Raw genomic sequence first — 24,551 nt, 5'->3', positions numbered from 1 at the left:
ATGTGTGTGTGTGAGTGTGTGTGTGTTGCCTAGACCTTCCTACCTCATTCCATTAACTGTTTTCAACCTGATGGCCCCTCCCCCCGACCACACACACACACACACACACACACACACACACACACACACACACACACACACACACACACACACACACACACACACACACACACACACACACACACACACACACTTACTGTATATAAATCTTCGATTTCTCCTGTTTTGTGAGTATTTGCTCCAAAGTGAGTCCACGTATTGAGGCCTCCTTCCTCTCTTCCTCTTTTTATACCTCTTTGTGGCCTTTAAATTATTATTTTTTTCTTCCTAACTGTGCCTCCATCCTTTTGTACCACTGAGAGCGTGGTGGATGGGGTGAAGGGTGAGGAGGAGGAGGAGAGGAGGAGGAGAGGAGGAGGAGAACGGTAATGGGCAGAACTAAGTTAATAGCCCTGCTTGAAGAGCAACATGCCTGCTAGTGGTGCCTGGAAAATTCAATTAGCCTCCGCCACAGCTTCCAGTCCCAGTCCCTCCCATCCACATATCACAGGGAGAAGAAGACAGGGATGTAAAAGAAACCAAAAGGAATAAACAGAAACAGGAGGCAACATTTGGTTAATACTCAGCTCACAACTTGTCTCCTTTGCTTCCCATCTTGTCTTTTACTTCAGCAAATATGCACACACTGTTTTGATCCAAGATTTGGAGGGTTTGTGGCAGTAAAGGATGGAAAAGGCATGTAATAATGTACAAGTTTTACTTGCCCTGTGTTTGGATTGGATTTAAAGCAAAGGAAACGAAAAACAATTTCCAGATTTATGGGAAAATCCAAACATTGGAAAAGATTGTTTCTGCATTCATATCCGATAACAACGTTTTTCAGAAATACACATTTTCCTATTTATTAGAACTGAAGTGTAGATGTCTTGGGAGATATTTTCATAGCTGAATGAGTTCTGTTTACAGGAATATATATGTATTACAGTACGTCTTACAACCTGATTTACAAATAAATCTTTATTACATGCAGCTTTTTAGAAAATGTCTTTCACCACCAACTCAACCAGACTGTTTACCCCTTCAGAACTTGTCTCAACAGATAAACAACATTAATAAACCAGAGAGGAAAAGCTTTTTTTTAGATCTTGAAAGCAGTTTGACTTGGTTGTTAAAGGTCATGGTAAAGTCTTGGAATGTTATATTGTGGCCCTGCCGGGAATCCTGACTTCATGAGATAACAAACAAAAGTCACTTGCTATCTGAGATCGTAATTTCGTTTTTGAACCGGTGACTCCTTTTTCCGTTGGACATAAACACTCGGCACGGAGATGCATTAAGATCTGATCATCAAAGCGAACCTGGAAGTGAAAATGGACAGAGCTGAACATGTTTTCAACCTGTTAGAAATCACAATCAGGGTGGAGGCAGGCAGTGCAGCTGAAAAAGAGATTTAAAATTTTGGAACAAGTTGGCAGATTCACCAACAAGAAGCTGAATCCAAGGGAGAGTTAACTAAGGGACATGATTTAGTTTCATTAGGCTTTAATATTCTCAAAACGTGGTCCAAGTAAGGTCAATAAAATGTGTTGTAGATAATCAAAAATAAAATAGTATTTAAGGAAATCTGTAAGCGTCTTTTATTTTAAATTATATTTTTTTTTATAGATGTGCTTTGAAAAATATAAACTCCATCACTTCTATCTTTTGATTGTGTCCTATATTTTGTGTTATATCTTAAAGATTTTTAAAAAAATATCTGTGGACCATTGACTCTATATAGAAATAGGTGTAGTCTCCTGATATGAAAAGTGTAGCTAAATGGGAAGTGCTTCAAAGTGCAATACCACTGATGCCCACTAGGTGCTGGCGCCAAAAATCTCTGGCTCCAATAGACTTCCATTCAAAAGGCATCAACTTATTTCATGAGTCAATAAAAGCCAATAATTTCATACCACAAGTCATTATGATGTCATTAGCTAAATTTACAGCTTCTGATCAGAGTTCTGGTGGTCCTTCAGAAAATAACTCCATAATTAATTAGCTATTAGGCCTCAAAGAGAGGTCTGTTTGGAGGCATGCTTGGTTTGATTGACATGCCCGGGGGTGTCTGCTGCCAAGTTGATGGTGTAGATATAGTGTCCTGGGGTTTCACGGCTTCAAAAGCCAGTTCACAAATCAACGTGTGACATCATGGCGGGACTGTAGACAGAGGAGTCTCAGCGTAAATCTGTTGTTATAGGAAGGTTCAGGCAGAGTTCAGACAAAATACTAAAACTGCAGACTTGAACCAAGAGCAGCGCTTCAGAGGTTTGGATCACCCGCAGAAAGTTTCTGAAATAGAAGCAGATTGGCTGTTTTTCAAACCCAAAATGACTGCACCATCTACCGATACAGTAATGAAGCTCTCGGCTGCCATTTATCTATTATTTGGCAGCTCTGCAGTCTGCCTGCTCACAAAGCTAAGTTTTAAGGTGGTGCGGTTTTGACGGCTGACAATTCTGTCAAAACTAATTGCAACAGTCTGGTTACAGTTTATATATTTATGATGCTTTTTAAAATCAGATATTTTGAAATTTGATACCTCCAAACCCGCAGATGTGTGTTCATATCAGGTGTAAAGTGAGCTTTTGACATCACAATTGCACGGTATCTGCCATCCCTAACACGCCCACCTCTGACAATCTGACAGAGGACAGCAAATGGACTAAATGTGACGCGGAGTCACCGGCCTGAAACAGAGGAAGGACGTGGGATGGAGATCGTCACTTCCACAGCACTCTGTCATCTTAAATAACCTTCTGTCAGTGGGCTGTATGCCTGTCGTACGTGATGGATCACACTCACGGCAGAGACATGCCTTTTCCTCCCCCTCTGGCATATGTGATCAGTGTTAGAGCCGACTGATTCCCACCGGTGGACGACCAGAGGGGACAAAGTTTGCATGACTGGATGTTACTTAATGGATCGTATAGGTGGACAAAGCGCAGATATCTTCTGCGACTGTGACGTGCTGCGGTTTACACGAGCCTTCGCTTGTTTCCGTGAATTGCCTTTACGGTTTATACACGCAATATATTTCCAGCCATGTTGGTTACGGGGCCGTTGATCCGATTATACGATGATGTAGAAACAATAACACTGCAACATTGTAGCGTGTAAATTAGAGGCATCATGCACTATTAATCTCATCGTGAGGCATAAACAGAATGTGAAACTTGATATCACAGAAATGAATGAGAAAGATTACTTTTGTGGATTGTTAATGCGCTGCTCGTATGTAGAAGATATGTGGCACGTTGCAGAGCTCATGAATTAGTACTGAATATTTCCAGAGTGTGACACCGAGAAGTTTTTCTTTCGTCTTCCTGAAGCTCGCGTCGCTCGGCGTGTCCCAAAGTGCACGTCGAGTGTTGCCTGTCACAAGCAAAGCCGATGCTGATGACAAAACAGTGGAGGTAATCGAGCTGTCAGCCCGGCGGGCAGGCATGAATGTTAGCTAGCTGTCATCATACCAGAGTGCTCACACCACGAGTGCACGTGTGCTTTTAATTGGATTCATGCCTGGATGCTGATACTTCCTCTCAAGCGCTCTCATGCGTCTGTTTGGAATAAGCGACAAAATTGACCCTGTGAAAGAGGAGAAGGGGAGAAAATGTGCATCGAGGCTGGAGCGCATGTCGTACTAAAAATAAAATTTGACGAGAGTTAGAAATGGTGGAAGATTTTGAAAGATCAACATGTCACTGTGCTAAATTCTACAGATATAAAAGACCAAAAGGGAGAATAAAGTAACAAGATGACTTGTTTTTAACTTTGATTTTTAGCCTTTACACATCCTGTTAACATTTCTTATTTGAATTTTACTATGTATGGTCATTCATAAGCTCTCGAGTCATAATTCTCAGCAGTGAATCGCTCTCCTTCCTGCATATGTTGAGATATTCTGCTACATTTTCACACAGTGAGCTTCATGAAATATTCCACTGCCTCCGGAAATATTAATGAGTTGAGCACAGGGTCATTGTAGAATGTGAAATTTTGTAATCTTCTGTGTTGCTAATTTGTGTTATTTAACAAAATACAGTAAAACATATCATAATTGGGATTTTAATTTGTGCAAAAGGGTTTGCATATGTTTACATGCACAAACTTGCATCTGGTGAGGAGTAATACTTACTGAGGCGTCTTTAGTATTCTCAACCCAAAGCAGTTAAGTATGCAATAAGGAGGTCATAAGGAGATAGCACATAGACACACACCTGTGTTGAACAGCAGGTAGATCTGAGTGGATAACTCAATAAAGGCATTAAACAAACATGTAAACAACCCTGGTGCACTTTCTTCAACCATAACTTCAGTTCCGCTGATGAAAGAACTTTCTTATGTTTCAATAACATCTCAGCTTGTTTTGGTCCAAGTTTAATGTTCCGTGAAAGTGCTTGTAAAAAAAGAAAAATCAATGTGGAATTTGTGGAGGTATGAAATTTTTACAGTGAACACACGAAGCACAAAATTAAACCGGCCTTCATTCAACAATGTAATTACCTGAGCTTTGGTTGTTTAGGACTTTGGGGAATTTATATTTTCCCTGAAATTAGCCTGTCAGGCAATATTTACTCTCTGTACGTGTTGTGTTCCCAACAAGCTCTGCAAAACAAGTGGGTGTTTTTTTGGTAGGGTGTGCATGTTAAATATTTTCAAGTCCCATAAACACAATGTGTTTATGATAATCTCTGCATGCATACATACTGTGTATGCAAAGTCAACGCTCGATATCCTGTGTGCCACTTATGATATGTGTGTGAAAGCGTCCCAGTGCAGAGCCACTGCTCAGCTCACCCATCCAATAGCTCCCCAGTCAGACACTGGTGGTCTCTGACGCACAGGAAATCAGTCTAGTCACCAACTGCAACAACAGAGAGAGAATGGAGGTACTGTGTTTCCGCTTCAGTAGATAATTCGCTTTTTACAGAGATGTGATGCAGAGGGAGTGAAGAGGCAAAGGTCATGAATTGAATTCCAAATTAAAATATCACAGTAACACAGTATGTGGATTAGTCTGATGGGTTTTACTTTATTTATTTATTTTGATTTTCTTGGCAAAGGAAACCCGCCCTCTCAGGGCATAACCACAACAGAAGGACCCGAGTTATTTTTATCCCGGCTCTGTCCCGCGGAGACGCTTTTATTATTTTTGTTCCCTGTGTGTGGAGAGCATGATTTAACAGAGGAAATATTGACCGTCTGGAAAATGTACAGAAACTCTTTTAAAGAGTGAGGCCAAGGAAGTATGACAGTTTCACTGCTCTGCTAATGGCCTGTTATTATGGGGCAAGAGGGAATCCCACACAGTGGGCGTCTGTGAATATGTGCGCACGACTGTATCGGTGTATTTAGACGTGCTGAATGCATGTGTCTTTGTGCCCTTTTGTTAGTGTGTGAATGTGGTTTTAACGTTAACGCTCTAGCTCCCTCGTCCTGTCCTTCCTTTGGAGGGGGGTGGCAACAAAGATTTTTGTGTGAGGTGAAAAGGGCAGCTCCATGTTGTTTTTTTCTAAACCCAATGGAAAGTTTGTTATTGTGGTCTGGACTGCAGATTTGTCCCATTCACCAACACATTTAGCACTTACACACAGCAGCAGTGCTCAGGAAAGGCAAGTAAGGTTCTTGCTTCAAAAATGCATCACTACCATGATACACATATTCTTTAATTCAGTGGATCTCAGACGTTCTCATTAACTCCAGTACCCACCGTCAATAAACATCCAGGAATTCTCCTCAGACACTTCTTATATCTTCAGAACTCGCCTCAGACTTTTCCTCAGTGTTAAAGTAATCCAGTGATAGCTGTCTACACTTGAAACAGGAACTGCTAATAGCTAATTCTGTCTGCTTATGTAATTCGCTAGAATGTAAACAAATACCACCAAGAAAACAAAACGGGGCTCAAGTTGTAGCCCACAGCATAACTGACCGGATCCATGGCAACAACATACTTCCTGTTTACATCCCTCAAAATAAATAGATGTCGAACAAAGAGCAGTAATCAGAGTGCAAAATCTGTTTACATATGTCGTCCTGTCGCGCTATACACACTGCATATATGATATAATTACCATATTTTGGTAAAAGAAGGAGACTCAGTGATTTGTTATTCCTGCTTTGTACTTTGGAACAATAACTAAATGCTTGAACGTAAAAGTAGAAAAGAGAAGCTAAGTGATGAGAGACAAAGAAAACAGAAACGTGTCAAACATGAACTTGAGAGTATTTTCTTTTTCTTTATTTCGGTCTTAACATTTTTCGTTCTCCTTGAAGCGGAGGCTGCCTCGCTCCACATCCTCCATGTGTCTGAGCGAAAACCCATCTGATGCTGATGCTCAAACAGAGCATTTCATTTTTGCGGGGTTGGCTGCCTGGCTGTGCTGCCAAACATTCCCTCCTCTCTGCTTTGTCTGCCCGCCTCTCTTTTGTGAAACCTCACGATGCACATATATCCAGCTCAATTTAGTTTACTGAGTTTTGGGTTTTTTTTGGGGGGGAGAGAAGTAGAAAACAGGCTGGCTGTTCCAGAGACGTGCAGGCACACAGTAAAAAAAAAAACCCCGCTGTTTGTCCTGCTCGGATTGTTTGGAAGAGAAAACAGGACAGAGATGATTGATGCACACATCCTGTTAGCTCTTTGTATGGACAGAAAAGCTGAAGCACTTCATTTACAGTGATCCTATACACTTAGTATCTGTAGAGTGCTTATGCACGAAGGTTTAAGTGGTTTGTTCAGCCATCAGCAGAACTGGCATTAGGTGCAGTCGTTGAGAAATATCAACTATGATGAGGTCGCTGCGACTTCTCTATTGGCAGAGAAATACCAGCAGAGTATTCGAGAAATATCACAGTGATATGGCTGCTATAAACTCCTATTGATCACAACACGGTGGGAGTCAGCTCAGCTCAGCAAGTGTTACAGTGATTTTTATTTTTTTATATACTGTGCTGCAATATGGCCAGTTGATATCACATCTAATGAACATCCAATTTTGTTCTGTTATTTCTATAAAATGCAGTTTACTACCAAACTGAATGTTTTTTTTTCTGCTTTACAGATGTCATTAAATTGCATCACTTTCATTTTCTGTTCACATTTTTTCTCCCTCCTCGCTCCCTTGTCCGTTGTTTACTTTTGTTCTTTGTGTTTTTCTCACCCTCAGATTCTCATTATTAGTTCATGTTTCTTCTTTAATTTCTCTTTCTCTCTCTCTCTACATATATGTCTATTCAAATATCCTCTTCTTTATCTTACATTCTCCCTAATCTCCTTTCCAAATGACCTGTTATCACGCTCCTCTTAATATATCTCATCATTTTCTTCCCTTCTTGTGCTCCTCTGCAGGAACCCTGTGGAATCTGTCGTCCTATGAACCCCTGAAAATGGTGATCATCAACCACGGCCTGCAGACCATGACCAACGAAGTCATAATCCCACACTCGGGTTGGGAGTACGAGCCCAACGAAGACTCGAAGCCGCGCGATGCCGAGTGGACCACCGTCTTCAAGAACACCTCCGGCTGCCTCAGGTAGGGTTCATTGAAACATGGTTCCAATCGACTCATCATTTCCCGCTGCAATGTGACGGAGATCACGCAGACTGATTGATTGCGGGTTCATTTATTTCGTCAAATTTTGTTTCTGAGATGCAAGAAAAGTTGAGAAATGGAAAACATTCCTTGGAAAGATTTTATTCATGTTTTTAAAGGTGTTTAGATTACAGAGTCACATTAACAAAATGCCTGTTTTCGTGGCTTTTCCATAAAATGAAATGATAGTAAGTTTACATTTTTACATGTGTACTGACAGAAAATTACAGCTTTTCAAATATTAGCCTTTGATGCCTTTCTTTGTCACATGTGACAGTAAACTTTATAACTCTGGGTTTTAAACTCAATTTCACCATGAACTCTGGGAAATTTAAATAATTTGTTTCTGATATTTTACAGTCAAATTGATTAATTGTCAACGTGATCTGCAGCGCCACTCTGAATGTCCCCTTTATTTAAAAAATAATCAAGCAAATCTGCAATTTAAACCAGAAGTCTGATACATGCTTCCAAATATTAGACATGAAAATTTAGGTAGCAACAATTTTCGCCTTAACGTTATTAAATAGATGAAAGAGTGAAAGATGTTTTATAGGAAGGAACAATACCGACAGACGTGGGGCGAAACTGTGGAGACAGATGACAGATTTATGCGGGTAAAAGTTTATCATGGTTTACAATATGCGGACACATTTCAGCGACCATCCTGGATTTATTTGAGGCTTCGCTCCTGACTCTTGAATGACGAGAACAAAACACCCTTCAGTTTGTTTTTACAAAGATAGCAGTTGCGGCGGCAGACAGGTGGGATGTATATGAGCCTGCCGGCTGACCCTGGGACTGGGTCACATTTAAGCTCTCTAGGTACTAAAATAATTTATTACACAGCAGATGCCTCCTCCCTGCTGTCCCTATCTGTAACTGTATGTATGTGAAGTATGCTGGATGTGTCTGCAGGGTGACTTTGATCTGTAACTTCAGAAAAACATAAAATGCTTTATGACATACCTCATACTTCTCACCCATGCAAGTATGTTCACAAGAGGTTTATCTGCTGTTGTATTCTGGGACACAGTTTGTCTGTTGCTCCTCTGCTTGTCTCTTGTCATTATAATATGGGCTGGTTAACATGTTTGCCTCCATGGCCACACCAATGAGCAACATTAGCTGCAACCTAAGCAAGTTATGGATACATAATCACGCGAATGAAGTTAGCGTCAAGCTTGTTAAGGCAAATTAAGCCAACAGTGCAAACTGTGGTAACACTTTACAGTAAGGGTGAATGAATTATCATGAATTCATGCTTTCCTTCAGCATTAAAAACCCCATGAATCGTCAGGAAGTAACATGAGTTCAAAGTCTTTCATTCATGATCTCATGCATGAACAACACATTAATTAAAGCTTTAACTAAGGTGAGAACATCATCAATGATTAGGATTTATTAAACATGATCATGATGAATTCTGGGTACATTTTTGGGTCTGTCCACTTACCTGCAGGTTACTGTAAATAAGACACAAACATAATAACTAAAACATTAGAACAATTGAAAAGCATTTGCTCTCACATCAATTGTTCTCTCACGTTGGAGCACTTACTGCAGTTTCACCCACAACGGATAGTAAAGATCAAATGTTCACTTTAAAGGCCACAAACATCATGAACTCATGAGTAACTAATTAGTTAATGATGATGTCATGATGTTCTCTGTTCTGCGTGAGTTTGGTTCAGTGGTCCAAATCTTTTTTGCAAAGAATTCCATCATGATCATGTTTAGTAATTCATAATCACTAATAATGTACTCACCTTAGCTCATGTGTTAATTAATGTGTTGTTCATGTGTGAGATCATGAATGACTGATGAAAGACTTTGAAGTCATGTTACTTCCTGATGATTTCATGAGGTTTTAATGCGTGAAGTCATGCAGGAATTCATGCATGAATCCTTGATAATTTATTCACCCTTAAGTGAAGTGTTTCTGGAAAACAACATGCAAACATGAAGTGGTATAATAAAACCTTTGAATGGATGTGACATTAGACTTTCTCTATGAGCTACGGTCATGATTGAAACAGGACTGACTGAGTGGCTCTGCTCTGACTGTTTGCAGGGACTTCAGTAGAAACCTTCAGTTCTTCGGTCAGTCATCCAAACGATGTTAACTTCTCCATTTCCGCGTTGACATACTTCCCTGTTGAAGCGGTGTGACTCACGCAGCAGTCCTGCCGACCCTTTTGGGTCCACTTCTTTTAAAAAATGAAGGTCGGCTTCGACTCTAAACTTCCCACATACACACACCGTCGAGGTCCTGATGGTCCTTGTGAAGCAGTTACACTGTTGTTCGCTGCTCGGATCACACAGCTGCAGGATGATTGTTTGGCTTGAACCTTTTAGTGAGCAGGAAACTGCTGCATCACTTCAAATTGGCTGAACAGAGTTGTAGCCGCACTGTTGGGTTCAGATTGTTCTCTAAAAGTTAGATGTCGTTTATGGCAGTAATAGCTGCTGAATTTTTTTCTTCCTGAAAAACAACCTTACAACCTGCAAACAGTGCTGCTCCATCACCATATATTATTAATATATCAGCCCCTTTATCACCCAACTACCACCGAGAAGTAAAGTACTGACCACAGAAGTGAAGATTGGGTTTGACGAACATACTGTACATGGAGCCGTACAGACTCACACAGGTCCATTATCAACAGACATAATGTGTTCGTGGTGAAGCTGCTCTGCGACAACCTTGACTTAAAAGTGCTTTGTTAAAATGGATTCCTGGCTGTGGTTTACTGAATGTTTCTGATATCTCTGTATGAAAACACTGACGGAGAAGAACATCGTGAGCCGTCAGACATCAACTAAAGAAATTCAATATAGCAACAGATTTTTTTTTGACCAATAAAACTCTGCTTTGACATTGTGTACATTCCTCTATTTATCTTGTATGGAAAACATTTATTTTCTTCCTCTTTACCTCGCAGCGCCAGTTCTCCGTGGGTGCTCTCAGATGGGTGCAAGTGCTTGAACTCCTGAGCACCCACAGGGTCGCGGTCACTTATTTTGTGTTTCAAAGCAGCCCAATAACAAAGCCAATGTTCCCGTTCACATCGTGCGTCCTTCTATTTCTGTTGTCGCATGACTGCACAAAGAAACAACAGTAGTTTGGTAAGTCTTATATGTGCCACCTACATGTCAAACAAGGCTAATTCTAATTAAAAGGCTGTTTTTGAACTTCATAAAGACATATCGTGTGTTTTACAGACATATTAATGAGTAGTAAAAGGAGAAAGACTCATGGCCTCTTCATGTAGGTGTCTTTACATTCAACTACTTCAGTTATCAATTTGTTTTTCATTTCTCCCTAAAAAAACAAACATTATCCAATTTCAGCTTTCAATTTCTGAGAATTTGCTGCTTTCCTTTGTAACATTTAAAAGTAAAGTGAACATCACATTTGAAGATGTCTCCTTGGGTTTTACAGCTTGCTGACATTTTATTGACCAAGCGATTAAATGGTTAATTCCAGAAAATGAAAAATAGAGAATTGATTGATCACGAAAAAGCTCCACCTCAGACTTGTCCAATTATAAAACGTACCTTTGTAACACATTATGCACTGTGGGTTTTTTTTGTTTTGTGGAAGCTGAATACCTAACAGTAAAACCGACGACAGTTTGTCAGGCAAAAAGTAAAAAAAAAACCTGCAAAATCAAAACATCCTCTCCGTCTGTCGTTTAAATGCCGTTATCAACTAAGGGTGACAACTTAAGTGCAGCGATCTTGAGTTGGTGTTATTAACGTTCAAGTAGTTTCCCCGGCTGCGTGGATCTCCTCTCTTCTACCTTCATTGCTGAATCTGTCGTTTTGGCTCCGGCTCAGAGTGACAGACTGTAGTAAAGCGTGAAATACACTGTGTGTGTGTGTGTGTGTGTGTGTGTGTGTGTGTGTGTGTGTGTGTGTGTGTGTGTGTGTGTGTGTGTGTGTGTGTGTGTGTGTGTGTGTGTTGTCGTGCCTAACGCCTTGGCTGTGCCATCTCCTCCACCGGCCAGCCAAGCCTGTCTAGACTGTAATCCGGAACTCCTCCGGTACGAGACGCTGCTGGTTTACATCCAGAACAATTGAACATCCCAATCCAGCACAGACAAAAAGTCTCAGCGTCAGAAGGTTTCCAGCCGAGTGTTTTTTTTCCTCAGACGGTGAGTGTGGAAGCTCGCCTGGAATTGTAGAACATCTTCCGCTGAGTTGAAGAGCAGCATTAATGAACCAAGAGGGAATAAATGAAAGCGTTGTGATATAGCTGAGAAAAGTCACAGAGAAGTCATGGAATTTTACATCAGGGCCGCGGTGAGGATGCAGCTCTCCCTGTTTCGAGCTGTTTATTGTTGTCTCTCTTATGATTTCCATCGGTATCTGTCTTTTGCGTGTATGTTTTTGTTACTCTCCAACCAAACACAGTATCCACACCCCGTCACCCCTTGATGCCACATATCTCATTTCTGTCACATATCGCAACATCTCATCATCACGCCTTTGACCCTCGATGCAGGCCCTGCTGACGGAGAAATGTGTCTCCATGGTAACTGTAACTAAGCCCCGCAGTTGCCTAGACGCAGGGTTTGTGCACCGGGGGAGAAGTGCTGATGCCAGGGAGAATCTGTTTACTCACGCCAGCAGAGACACAGCTTACACCTCAATAAAGCCGGGAATAGTTTTATTATAACGGCCTCCTCTGTCAATAGGGGCCCGCATATTTACAGTGTTTACGCTGTGGGCTTATTGAAAAGGAAACAGTGTGTGTATGTGTGTTGTGTTTGGTAGTGGGTCCACGTCAGAGCCGGGAAACATGAGCTGCTTCTCAATTGGAACTGTTCCCAGTAAATAAATGGGGAGTAAGTGTGAGTGCTTTACTATTCTGCCTGTTAATTAATGCAGGTTTGATCCTATACGGACCACCCGTCTACATCACTGCTTTCATACGTGTCGTGTTTATGATATGCCTAATCAGAGGTGGAGTTTACTGGTCTGGCTACAAAAGACGAAGAATGATTCAGTTGAAATGAATGAGCATGCAAGAGTCATTTCACGTCGGGAAAAGTCTTGTCAAACATGACGGATTTCCTGGTTTTCCTGCAGGTTGGTGTAAGAACGCGGTTTGTGCTTATATTCTTAGCAGTAGTGGTTTGTCGCTACATTAAGAGCATTTACTGAAGTATTACACTGAAGTACGAATTTCCGAGTACTTAAAAGAATTTCTCTAGGGAGATACACATTTGCCAGCTAGATTGATTTGACACCTATTGTTCCATAAATTATGATGCATTTCAAGAGATTAAATTGCCCAACAGTATGCAACATTGGCCAACTATAACAGTAACATGATACATACACATTAAAACATCAGTATCTGTTAATATAATACCCAGTATAATAGTACAACACTTAGAGGGGCTGTTTTTCTGCATTGAATTCCTCTACTTCTGGCACTTCAAGGACATTTTCTTTATAATATGCTGCTGTAACTAATAATTTAAGAGCTAACTGAGGATTTACAAATGGAAAGGATTTAAATACTTCCTTCATCACTTTGCCTCAGTCAGTCTCAGAGTCAGACATAGAATTTTTGCATTATAAGAAAGATACTTTTTATACTTCTGCTTTTTTAAGTTCAACAAAAGGGAATTAAGGTTTGGTTTCCATACTTGTAATTTCCCACCTACATCTACAGTTTGTTCAGCAGTTCAAATAGATCTTAGTTTGCACTTATTGACATGTGTTTCCTAAGATGACAGAGCAACCAGCCAATCAGGGCTTTGTAGTCAGTATTAGTAAAACGGGGCGTCAACTTCCTGTGACAGAAAAATCACCATGAAATTGGCTTTGAAGAGGGATAAACCTGATGAAGCCGTAGAGGCTGTCCACTCACAGAAATGACACATATCTTCGATGAATGTGACAGATAGTGACAGCTGAACACAAACAAATAAATCACTGCTGCACAATCAACCCAATATCCCAAATAATTAGTCTGAATAAATAAACTATTCTGGCACCTTAAATCTCCCAATAATACATGCAAATTTAGATTTCAGCATGTTTTCTTTTTCCTTTTCCTTTTCCTTTTCCTTTTTTTCTTTTTACTCCATTAGGTGAAAAATCTGAACAAGGATTATATCAGAAGCTAAATCAATACTAAATCAGAAGTGGAATCAGAATTGATAGAAACCTAAAGAATACCCACCCCGAGCGTACACACATGCTCCTGCCACGCTGCCGCTGACCTTGCAGGGCGATAGCAGAGGTCAGCCGTGTCTCCATCCATCTCACTCAGTCCTGCTGTAGTCTATTCCTTCCAGCTGCTCTATTGTCCTCTGACACCCACATGACTCTGAGTGACCTTCACACCCACACTTGATCTGATAGAGCAGAAACACTATAGACTCGTCCAGATCACAGTGACGGGCTGTCAGTGTGTGGGCGGATACTGACGGCCACAGACAGACCTCTGAATGTACACCTTCTTAATCTTTTAGCATCAAAACGATAAAATATGACACACAGAGACCCGAAAATGGTCAGAATTTTCTTTCAAAATAAGAGCCTTTTCATAATGGCACTGATGCATTGTGGTTTTCCTTTTTCTTTCTGGCACTAGGAAGAACGACACAACACTGCCAACCAACAATATCCTAAAAATTGTTTTTCCTGGTTAATGATAAGAGACCATATTTGAGTATAGCCAAATTTCCTCCATTTCTGTGCTTGATTGTCATCGAAAAAAAAAAGTCCTTATTTCCTCTTGATTTGCAGTATTGTTGTATTGTGTGTATGAATTAGTGTAATTAGTGTAATGGCTGTCCATCCAGTAGTGGTTGAGTCTGGACCAAAGCTGACCAACCAACATGCTGCTGGCATGCTCGGAAACCACAGACTGTATATAAAAGTGGACGTAACTTCTGTGTCTGAAAAGTGAGTCCGATGCGGAAGTGCCTTAAGCTGCAATACCGCCCAGGGCCACTAGAGGTTGGCTCCAAAAAGCCTCAGACTCCGTAGACTCCCATTCAACTTCTCTCACGAAATTTAAAGTCAATACATTTTTTTCCACATTTTATTTTTTTTTTTTGGTTGCTAAAGTCGTTCCTTCTTATTCATTTTCTGGTTGTCCATCTTAAAAATATTCCCATCATTAATGAGAAAATTGTTTTAGGGGTGTGTCTGTTTGATTGACAGGCCTGTGGTGCACTCAGGTTACAGCTATCAGTGGGCGGGACATAGTATCGCCAGGTTTCCAATCAGATCGAGTCAGAGCCACCGCGCGCTCCCCCCCAGATCGTCCAAATATGGTCACTTCCTGCTCCAAACTGCTCGGGACTAGCAAGATGGCGCCGGCCAAATTCCAAAACCCGAGGCTTCACAAACCAATGGGTGACATCACTGTTAGTTGCCACTTGGGAAAAACCCAGTTCAATCTAAGATTTCCCTCCATACTGCTCCTAGGATTCATAAAACGATGTCGCTCAGTTTCTAGTTGTCATGGCAACACAGCACACTTTACAGCACATGAGTTTTCCAGGTGCAATGGAATCATGAATAGCAAAGCAGGCGATGCAAAGTTATCACCGATGCTGATCTCAGCCGCCATCACAGAGGGAAGACAACTGAACAGGAGCTCACCGGCGGGGAGGACTTTCTCTGCCTTCAGATGTCTTTATAAAGTTAATCACATAAAGAGAAAGTTCAGGAAAACAATAACAGTTGGTAAACTGCCAGACATATCAATAATCATCAGTAACAATAGACCTTTAACCCCACTTAAATCTAAGTAACACACCATTAGGTAACCTGTCCAGAGACGACAGCAGCTCCCCTCACGCGCTCCACTGTCAGATGCACTGTCCATAAACCTCCCACCAGACAGCTGCTCCCTGAAAGACTCCTGGAAATGAAACAGCTGACAATAAAACTCTGGTGTCTGTCTGCCCCCAAACTCACTCCTGTCAAATAAATCCAAGGTGGGCGCTCCTTTGGATCTATTTACTGCTGGCCGTTTTTTTTTTTTGAAGGGTTTGATTTATGAGTGAGTCCAGATGGCCGCTGCTGTCTGCCTGATCTCCACCAAAGATTAGTTTTAATTTGCATGTTGCACATTGCAGGATAGTTCCATAGACAAATGGCAGCAGTATACACTGACAGGCAGGTGATGGGTTTGTGTGTGTTCACCATAGACACAAAGCATGGTATGTGTGTGCGTTACTCATTGAATAGGTCGACAGGTGAAGGTTTACATCCATTTTAACTCGTAAATGAATAATTAGTAAGCGCAGAGGGGTTTTTCTGAGTCTATTCAAATTGGCTACAATATGGATTTGCTGTTGTGTCCTTTTGTTGTTAAATTGAAACGTCCACATTTGTAGCAGCGTTAGATGTTTTATGTGTTTCAGTCCACACAGCACTAAAGAGCACTGCAGTTCTGCTTACCTCTGCAAGGCTGCCACTCTTCCATAGGACTAACTGGGTGTCGGCTAATGGGATTATGTGGGTTGGAAGCCCTCATAAATGAAGTCCCTGGTGAGGAGCGGGGAGCCCCAGCTATCCCTTAACCCTCTTTAAAGCCTTGCCTTTCACAGTCAGTCAGACAGCCGTGCTAAGACTGCACCAGCTCTGCTGCTGTGCTTACAGGAGCTGTGCTCAGGGCACTGACTGATGTAACATGGATGGCATTTCCTTTTGTACAAAAAATGAAATTTATATTCATCATTTTTTTTTTCTTCCTAAGATTATTCCTAAAGCCTTCTAGCTTTATTACATTATACTTTTGAGGCAGACAGGGAGTATAAAGGCCATGGGTCACATGCAAACCCCTGAAAATCACACGGCTGCGGTACACTGATATGGGTTTACTGATACTGGGCTTAAATCTGCCTGCCTTTGTCATCCACTCTGTATACTGGTTATATTACACTTGTCTAGGCAGAAACATCTACTTTCAGTGCACTCAGATGCACCTTTCGATGCTCCCATAAACCGTTGTTTAACTTGAATTGCTCAGAACTGTGCATAAACACTTTCCTATACGCATCGCTAGTTGTTATGGTGGTACAATTAGTAGTTGCAGTAGTTTTAGTAATTATGGCAGATAATTGTAATATGCAAGGGTCTGTCTGCTGCTTCATTGGTTTTTCTCTCACAAAAGGGGGGATTTTGGAGATTTAATTATAAAACTTTTTTTTCACTAAATGTTTATAATTACTGCTTAAAATATAAGCTTTTGCCAATTACAGTTTAAAAAAAAATTCAATATGAGCCATCATAACTATACCGGTCAAATCGTCAAGCAATTTTAGAGTTTTTACTTACTAACAAGTCAGTGCTTTAAACAGTAATAATCACTCCTCATCTTTTTATGAACCATATCAGTCCTTTAAAATCAGCAGAAATATTGAAGAAGATCCTTTTTAAAAAAGAAACGTGTGTGTCTTTGTTTCCTGTAGAAACGTGAGCTCGGACGGAGCAGAGGCTCGCCGTAGACTGAGGGAATGTGAGGGACTGGTGGACGCCCTGCTGCACGCTCTGCAGTCAGCTGTAGGGAAGAAGGACATGGACAACAAGGTACAGTAACATCTGGCTCACCCACTCAAAGGCTCATCAGTACACTCTCAAGTTTTATGTGTAATAGTTGATAAGATCCGACCTGAAAACGCCATTCAAAAGCAGGTGTAGTTGACATTATCCCCGTCTCTCTTTCCTCCAAGTCTGTGGAGAACTGTGTTTGTATTATGAGGAACCTGTCCTACCACGTCCACAAAGAGGTACCAGGGGCCGAAAAGTTCCTGGACCCATCGGCGCCACAGGCCCCTGGCTCAGCGGGACCACAGAGGAAGAAGAAGGATGACGCCGGCTGCTTCGGAGGCAAGAAGGCCAAAGGTGAGGAGGAGGAATTCAGAGAGACAGATAAAAATGTGATAACCAACAACCAGAATCAGGAAATTCAAAATTTAGAGTTGACTCTAATAAAACACTTACGCTCGATGAATGATCATAGAAAATTCCATTAAATCTCATACAATCCATTGCAGAACATCGGACAAATAAGAAGAAATCCTTGAAATGTGGGTTTCTTAGAGGTGTGGAACATTTTTCTAAAATGATTGGTAGTCTTCTTCTTTTCACAAAGTCTGTAAAATGTAAAAATAACTGACAGAGAGCAGAGCAGTCAATCAGATAGCTGAATATCACATGAACCATTTATTCCTTTGATGTTTTACAGTTCATTAATGGTTTTATGTGCACGATGCGTTGTTAAAAAATTTCCAAAAGTGAAATGTCTTATCTGCTCCGCATATAGAGTAAGAAATACAGACGCATACATGTCCAAAATACAGTCTTATCTCCTCAGTTTTTACATTTTATTATCAATTACAATTTCTTCAAATCAACTGTTTTGTCCCAGGAGACATTAGATTTGAATACAGTATTTAAAATGTTAATAAAAACACATGAATGTGTAAGTAAAGGTTTAAACAGCATTTAAATAACAAAATCAAGGCCATCGGTTTACTGAAATGTTAGTAGGCGTACATGAAAACTCTCAAAAGTAGAATAATTCCAAACAGTAGTCATAACTTTCGGAGTAAAATGAACTTCAACGAGACTATGTTGAAACTAAATTTGTGTAAAAGGACAGAGATCATGATGGACGTCTGTCATGGCGCCGTCTGGAGTGTTTCTGTCGTCGTTGCCTCTGCTTAGCAGATGTGCCATGTTGTTAGCGCCGTCTTCATCAGTGCTCTCCCGGGCATATTAGCTAAACGACACTGTTATCTCCCCGCTGCACAACAATAATGGAGGCCATTCATCAGTCAGCCAACGAGGTGTGACTCGCAGCCAGTGACCCCTGACTCCTAACGACTTTATCGGAGGATCCCATTGGTTCAGGGGTCAGGGCAACACACAGCTTACATGTATACAGATTTATAGTAAAGAAAAAAGAAAAAACAATTACACGCATGAATCCTCTCAAACACATACCCTCTGAATAATGAGGTGTGTTTAGCTGCTGCAGACCCTGAAGGTTCTCTCTGAGAAAACGGGCTCAGGTACAGAAACATTAAGTGCAGCTGTAAAGGATCATAGAGGCGGGCAGTTAAGCAACACTGTTGACAATATGCTCGGTAATTTGTTACCTTAAGTAGGCTGAGTTTGGGCTCCTCCTCTGTTCAGTGTCGCATTCGGCATAAAGTATACCATTATGATGAGCACGTGCAGCTCCTGCTTTGTTGTAGCTAATAAACAGTCTGACTCTCGGCTGATAGTCTATCTCTTTGAGCACATTTCTGTTCTTCCCACGTGGTGATTTTAATGAAGCGCTGGCGGTTTGTGCCTTTGTTTTTAATGTATATGTTTCACTGTGACTCTCCATCCAGCCTTCCTGTCTGGCGGTGGAAGTTTCCCCTTCTTCTTTTTTCATTCTTTTCTTTATTTCCTTCTCGCTCGCTAGTTTATCTGAATATCTTTCCCTTAATGTTCCACACTTCCTTCGCTATTTAACTGTTTCTCTCTCCCTCCTCCTCTCTTTTCTCTAAAAAAAAAAAACAGTCCTACTGATGCCAACTCTTTGAACACGCTTCTCAGAGAACACCTTTGGACTGCTAATGGCTTCCTATCGGCCCACTTTTTCTCTGTCTGAGACCAGTTCACAGCCTTTTTTTTCCCTCCCTCTTTGCTCTCTCCTCCTTCCCTTTTCTTCTCTCCGTCACTCTTTCACCTCGTCTGTTCAGTAAAAGATGACACAAACTGTTCACATGTATTGTACAGCTCCTTGACACGCGCGCACACGTCTTTTTTCACCATGCTTCTTCTCTCTTCTTCCCACTTTGTGTTTTTTTGGCATTGCTGCTGCTTCCTTGGCTAACTATAGAGGAATGGTTTAATCAAGGTGAGTGCCCCCCACCCTTCTCCTCTCCCTTTCAACCCTTCTCCCTTCAGCTCTCTCCTCTCGCCATCCTCCTCCTCCTCCTCTTCCTCCTCCTTCTTCCCCCTGGCTGTAGAATATAGTTAGAAGTAGTTTTGGGTGTCCTCCGGAAAACCTGAGAAAGTTCCAAGGTCCTTCCTGAAAATTGGGGTGTTTCATTCATTCCACATGCATTCCCTCATCATGCCCACCTACCGTAGCATTGAGTATTATAGACTCCACCCGTCCCAAGCTCCCTCAGTTTGTTAGAATTAGTTTTTCATCAGCCCTCTAAAGTAGGTGAAAGGTATAAGGAGAGCTCCATAAAAACAGGTAAGTCCATCCGTTCTTGTCCCGGTTGTGAAGTAGAGCTTGACTCATCACATGAATCAAAGATGCTGTAATGGAAAATCAAAAGCAGAAATCCATCTGCAAATTAAACTGAGGTTTACAACCCCTTAGACACCACATAAAACGATTCCCAACACCTCTAACTGGATCCGAGTTGAACCTTTTGTATTCTTTGTAAGCCTAAATGTCAAGCTCTGCTGCAGACCCTGTTTTTGTGTGTGATTGATTGTGTGTGCATTGAAACTTCACATCACATCATCTGGATTATTGATACTGAAACAGATTTGTGCAGATTTGTTATTCTTTGGAAAAATTTAGAGGTTGTCAGTGTTTTTATGTCACAAAGGCAGAACTTACTATTTCACAGTTATTTCTGTGCTGTTACTTCAGAAAATGGTAACAATAACTGCTGCTGATATCTGAAAGTATCTTTTGACAATGAAATTGTGAAGCTGTCCATTGTCCAAACTACTCTAAGCAAATATTCGATTGATTCATTCAAGAATAATTCATACACATTTTTCTCTAAATGAGTCATCAGATGTATCAAATTGGAGGAAAACAACACAAACTAGCAGATACCTTTGAAATAAAACTGTATGTCTCCTAACTGGGATTTAGACAGCTGGAATATATAAGCTCCTTTCCTGAAGGGAAGCTGTGGCTCAGCCAAGAGGGAGCACTTCGTAACTTCTCCTCGCCCCGCCCCCGGTGACCGCAGATTTTACTTCCATCGAGCTGAGGGATCGGCCATTGTGTGTCTGTATCTCTGTAGTGTCCCGTGGGCATGTCCATACAGTATGCATGCGAGCTGACCATTAGCTGGCCGAGCTGCAATCCCCCCTCTCCCCTGTACTCCATTCCCCATCTGCCACTGCATTATTCAAGGTGTTTTAGATGCTAAGGAAACACTGCTGTTACGTTTGGAAAGTGTATGCATTAAAGAGAGTGTAGAGGGCTGGTGTGTAGTTATGTGTGTGTAGTTCATACAGTGTTTTTGTGATGTAATTCATGTCTCTGTATGTTAGACACTCTAGAAGAGATTGTGATTTCTACATCTGTGTTTGTACATATCATGTTATCATTCTAGCTCTCTGTATTGTGTGTACATGTATACATTCATGCTTTATCGTGGGTCCAATCGATATGTACGTTTACCAGTTCTTTTAACCTCTGTTATTTACATTTACATCTTATAACCCATCTATAGTTTTATTGGTGGTGTTATTGTTTTTCAAAGGCTATTTTATTATTAAAATAAAAAAAATTGTATTAGTAGTCCCAAAATACAGAAATCACCCTTTTGAGCCCATATCGTCTAACCCTGGTGTCCGTGATATTAACTTCACAATCCAGGTGTCTGTCACTGACATCATCTCCCCTCTTCTCTTCTCCATCCAGGCAGAAAAAATGGTGAGAATGACAAAAACTACGACACATTGGATCTGCCCCAGCGCACAGAGCCGACGAAAGGTAGGATCTCGTCTGTCTGGGCAAAAAAACGTCCCTTTGTTCAGTCTAGACGGAAATCCAATGGTTGTGGTTGGAGGCGGGGTCAGGTGTGTTGGTCAACAAAAATGTGGGAGGCCTTTAATGGAAAAGAGTCAGCCTGTTATTTAGCTGTTGATTTAGCTTTGTTTGATGGTTTTGTGCCTCCAGTGAAATTGTCAATTGTTGGCAGCTTGTGAGAGCATCAATAGTGTAAGCTCTCTTTTTCTGTTAAACACTGCAACAATGCACCGGGACTCAAAAGGCAATAAATAAACAGTCTCTTATTATATACTGAGCTCTACCAAGTTTACAGCTTAAGAGTTTCTATTGTTGTGTGTGTTGAATTGTACTGTGCTGTTATTTATCAGTGGAGCCTCGAAATGTGTGATTCGGAAAAAAGTCTTCTGTCACAGTATGTGTAATTTAAAACTAGGAAACGATGAACCGGAGACTTTGGCTCTTTTTTGGCACGACTGAGATGAGAAAATTGATAGCACTTTCATATCTCTGTAGCAAATATGAACCAAATATAAATGGCAGCTGCTGGTTAACGTATCTTATTACAACTAGAAAAACGGGGAAACAGCTTTTCTGGCTCTGTCCAAAAATCCATATAAAGCACCTGTGAAGCTGTAATTTATGCACAAAACAGAAGAATATCAACAATTCATCATTTTATGTAGGATGGTCTGCTGCCAAACTATTTCTTGGCTGCGACAAGTAACTTCCTAAAGTCTCTGCTGGTTGCAAAGCAACACAAAAAACAGAGGACACCAGGATTGTACGTTGGCACATAAAACTCATATAACTTGCCATAAAACAGTTAACTGTCATTTTTAGACTTCAGCTTTTGCACAGTTGAAACAGCAACATTTCATTTCATTACAGACAACAGGTATTAAATATATATATCAAGTTACAATTTCATAAGATGTTGTTCTTAGTTATTTTAGATATTTCAGAAATAAGCTTAGCCATGTAGGGTGACATGACATCATGGCGACATAACGCAGACGTCAGCTTGACGGATAATTGGTCGAAACATTTTTTTATGTCTTTTATGTAGGAGGTGGTACTTGGAAAGTTTGGTCTACTACATAGTGGTGCACCATCTGAAATGTTTGGGAACCTCTGCTTGAACTAATAATGACAGTGATTGTTATAATATGTTGCAAACGTTCTGGAGATGCCGTTAACAAAATAATTATAAAGTAGATAAACTACCTAGGTGTCTGTGTTTTGGGTAAACCTGTGATTTAAATCCTAAATTGAGCTACTTCATAACATTCTGTATTACTGCCATAAAAAAAATATTTGCTCATTAATTTAGCTTAGCTCCCATAGAAAGATTAGGAAAGGTACCTGAATATAAAGTACTATTATTATTATTATTATCCATTATCTCCAGTGGAACTGTAGCCTCGGACTTATGTAGCATAAATTTACCGTCAGTAACACAGAAAGGTTTCTAGTAACATTTGTTTTTTGCTGTCATTTGAAAAGTTGAATTCACTGCTGTCGGGAAGGACGGACTCCTCAACTGTGTGTATGTGCATTTACACTCTCTTGGCTTTCGTTTTTTTGGCACTAGCAGGCAGTTGTAACGGTTATGAAAGCAAATTAGGATGCAGCACACACATCCGGATGGAAATAGAACGTGTGTATGAGTCAGTTACTCTGAGGAAATGTGTGTGTGTGTGTGTGTGTGTGTGTGTGTGTGTGTGTGTGTGTGTGTGTGTGTGTGTGTGTGTGTGTGTGTGTGTGTGTGTGTGTGTGTGTGAAAGAGACAGCGGCCGTCCATCCATCTAGAGGTGTCTGTGGAATTGGCCTGCACTTGTTACACACCGTTATGTAGTATTTACACATCAGCACCTTCATCAATGTTTAGTGGCAGCCACTCCAAGTCAATATCACTTCCTGTTTGACTGTTAATTAGCCACATTAACACGGCAAAGTGGGCTCTCATTAAACTAGATCACAATTAATTGCTGTGCTTTTCCAAGTTAAGCCGATTTTGCCCTTTTTTTTAATTTATCACTCCTAAAGTAAAGGGAGGCAGATGAGCTCCAAGGATGATAATTAATATTTTCCTCTCGCTGGGTTTTCGTGGGTAAAAGCCAAGCTGGCATTTTGCAACGGAGGATCTATCGCAGTTACAATTGTGCTGCGATTACATGACACAATGTGGGAACAACACCCTTCGGAGTTTTGACTCCACAGAAAGCAATTATCGCTTTAGGCCTAAATGCCATGCACAGTTGAAAGGAGTCTGTGGGTTCACGTTGGAGAGAGCGGTGTGGCATTTTCTCCCGTACGGACGGACAAATCATATTTGACGTTTATTAGCCGAACACGCAGGCGAATAACAACAGTGAGATGCATGGATAATGAGCCTCATCATCAGAGCAAAGCCCATGTTGACTTTCAATGCGCATTCATCGCTTTTTTTCTACTTTGGGAAACATCAGAGGTTCAGAGGGCTCGCAACTCGAGAAAAAGTCTTCCGGGAGCCTCGTTTGTTTATCTATGAAATTGTGTGTTTGTGCGGTTCGGGCACGCACTCCAAACCTCCCCGGGTCATCTGTGGAGAGTTTGCAGAGAGCGGGAGAGGGAACAGCTCTGATTTGAGGGAGATACGGGAGATTATATGTGTATCCTGGTCCTGATCTGATGTCGGACAGAGAGAGGTCAATGCAGAGAGCACACTGGACCTGCCAGTGGACGATGATTAATCTCTTTGTTTGTGTGTTGTGAAAAGAAAAAAAGAGAAGGAAATAGATTAAGACAAGAGAACTATGGCTGATGGGTATTTTTAGTTCAGGCAACAGTTTTGATTCCAGTACCGTTGATACATGCTCGTGAGGTGGAGATTCTTTATCCTTCAAACTTTGTTCGTTGTTTTTTTGGCAACTTGGGGGCAGAAGAACAAGTTGCGCAACAAACATAACATTGACTAAGCTGCTAAAAGCTCCACTGGTTTCACCGGGTAATATTTATCTTTGTCTTTCTGCTGCTTAGTGGTGGTGCAGGTAGAGTACAGAAGATTCATTAGAATTTGTTCCTCTAAATTCAGCGACCTGCTCTGACTGGAAGTGAGTTTGATCACAGCAGTTACAGTGAACCAAAACAGTAAAGCTGTAAAAACCAAAACAATGGGCTAAAAG

General features: G+C 41.0%; 1 protein-coding gene across 6 annotated transcripts in view; it reads left to right on the top strand.

The window, feature by feature from the left end:
* arvcfb (ARVCF delta catenin family member b) overlaps window positions 1–24,551 on the top strand; it is a 221,081-nt gene that overhangs the window by 158,484 nt on the left and 38,046 nt on the right. For 5 of the 6 annotated variants that reach the window (XM_069701664.1, XM_069701663.1, XM_069701662.1 and 2 more), the window contains 5 exons: window positions 7,391–7,574; window positions 17,087–17,204; window positions 17,348–17,519; window positions 19,513–19,530; window positions 21,298–21,369. In XM_069701664.1, coding sequence (XP_069557765.1) covers window positions 7,391–7,574; window positions 17,087–17,204; window positions 17,348–17,519; window positions 19,513–19,530; window positions 21,298–21,369 — 564 coding nt within the window. The remainder of the gene's footprint in view (window positions 1–7,390; window positions 7,575–17,086; window positions 17,205–17,347; window positions 17,520–19,512; window positions 19,531–21,297; window positions 21,370–24,551) is intronic. The other variant, XM_069701667.1, reaches the window with a different exon arrangement.

Source organism: Brachyistius frenatus, unplaced genomic scaffold (genome assembly GCF_029030835.1).
Source record: "Brachyistius frenatus isolate BFR_SWC_R1_liver_20210118 unplaced genomic scaffold, ASM2903083v1 Contig_37, whole genome shotgun sequence".
Lineage (NCBI taxonomy): Eukaryota > Metazoa > Chordata > Actinopteri > Embiotocidae > Brachyistius > Brachyistius frenatus.
Note: the sequence above shows the minus strand (reverse complement) of the source record. Positions and strands in the feature narration are given on the sequence as shown.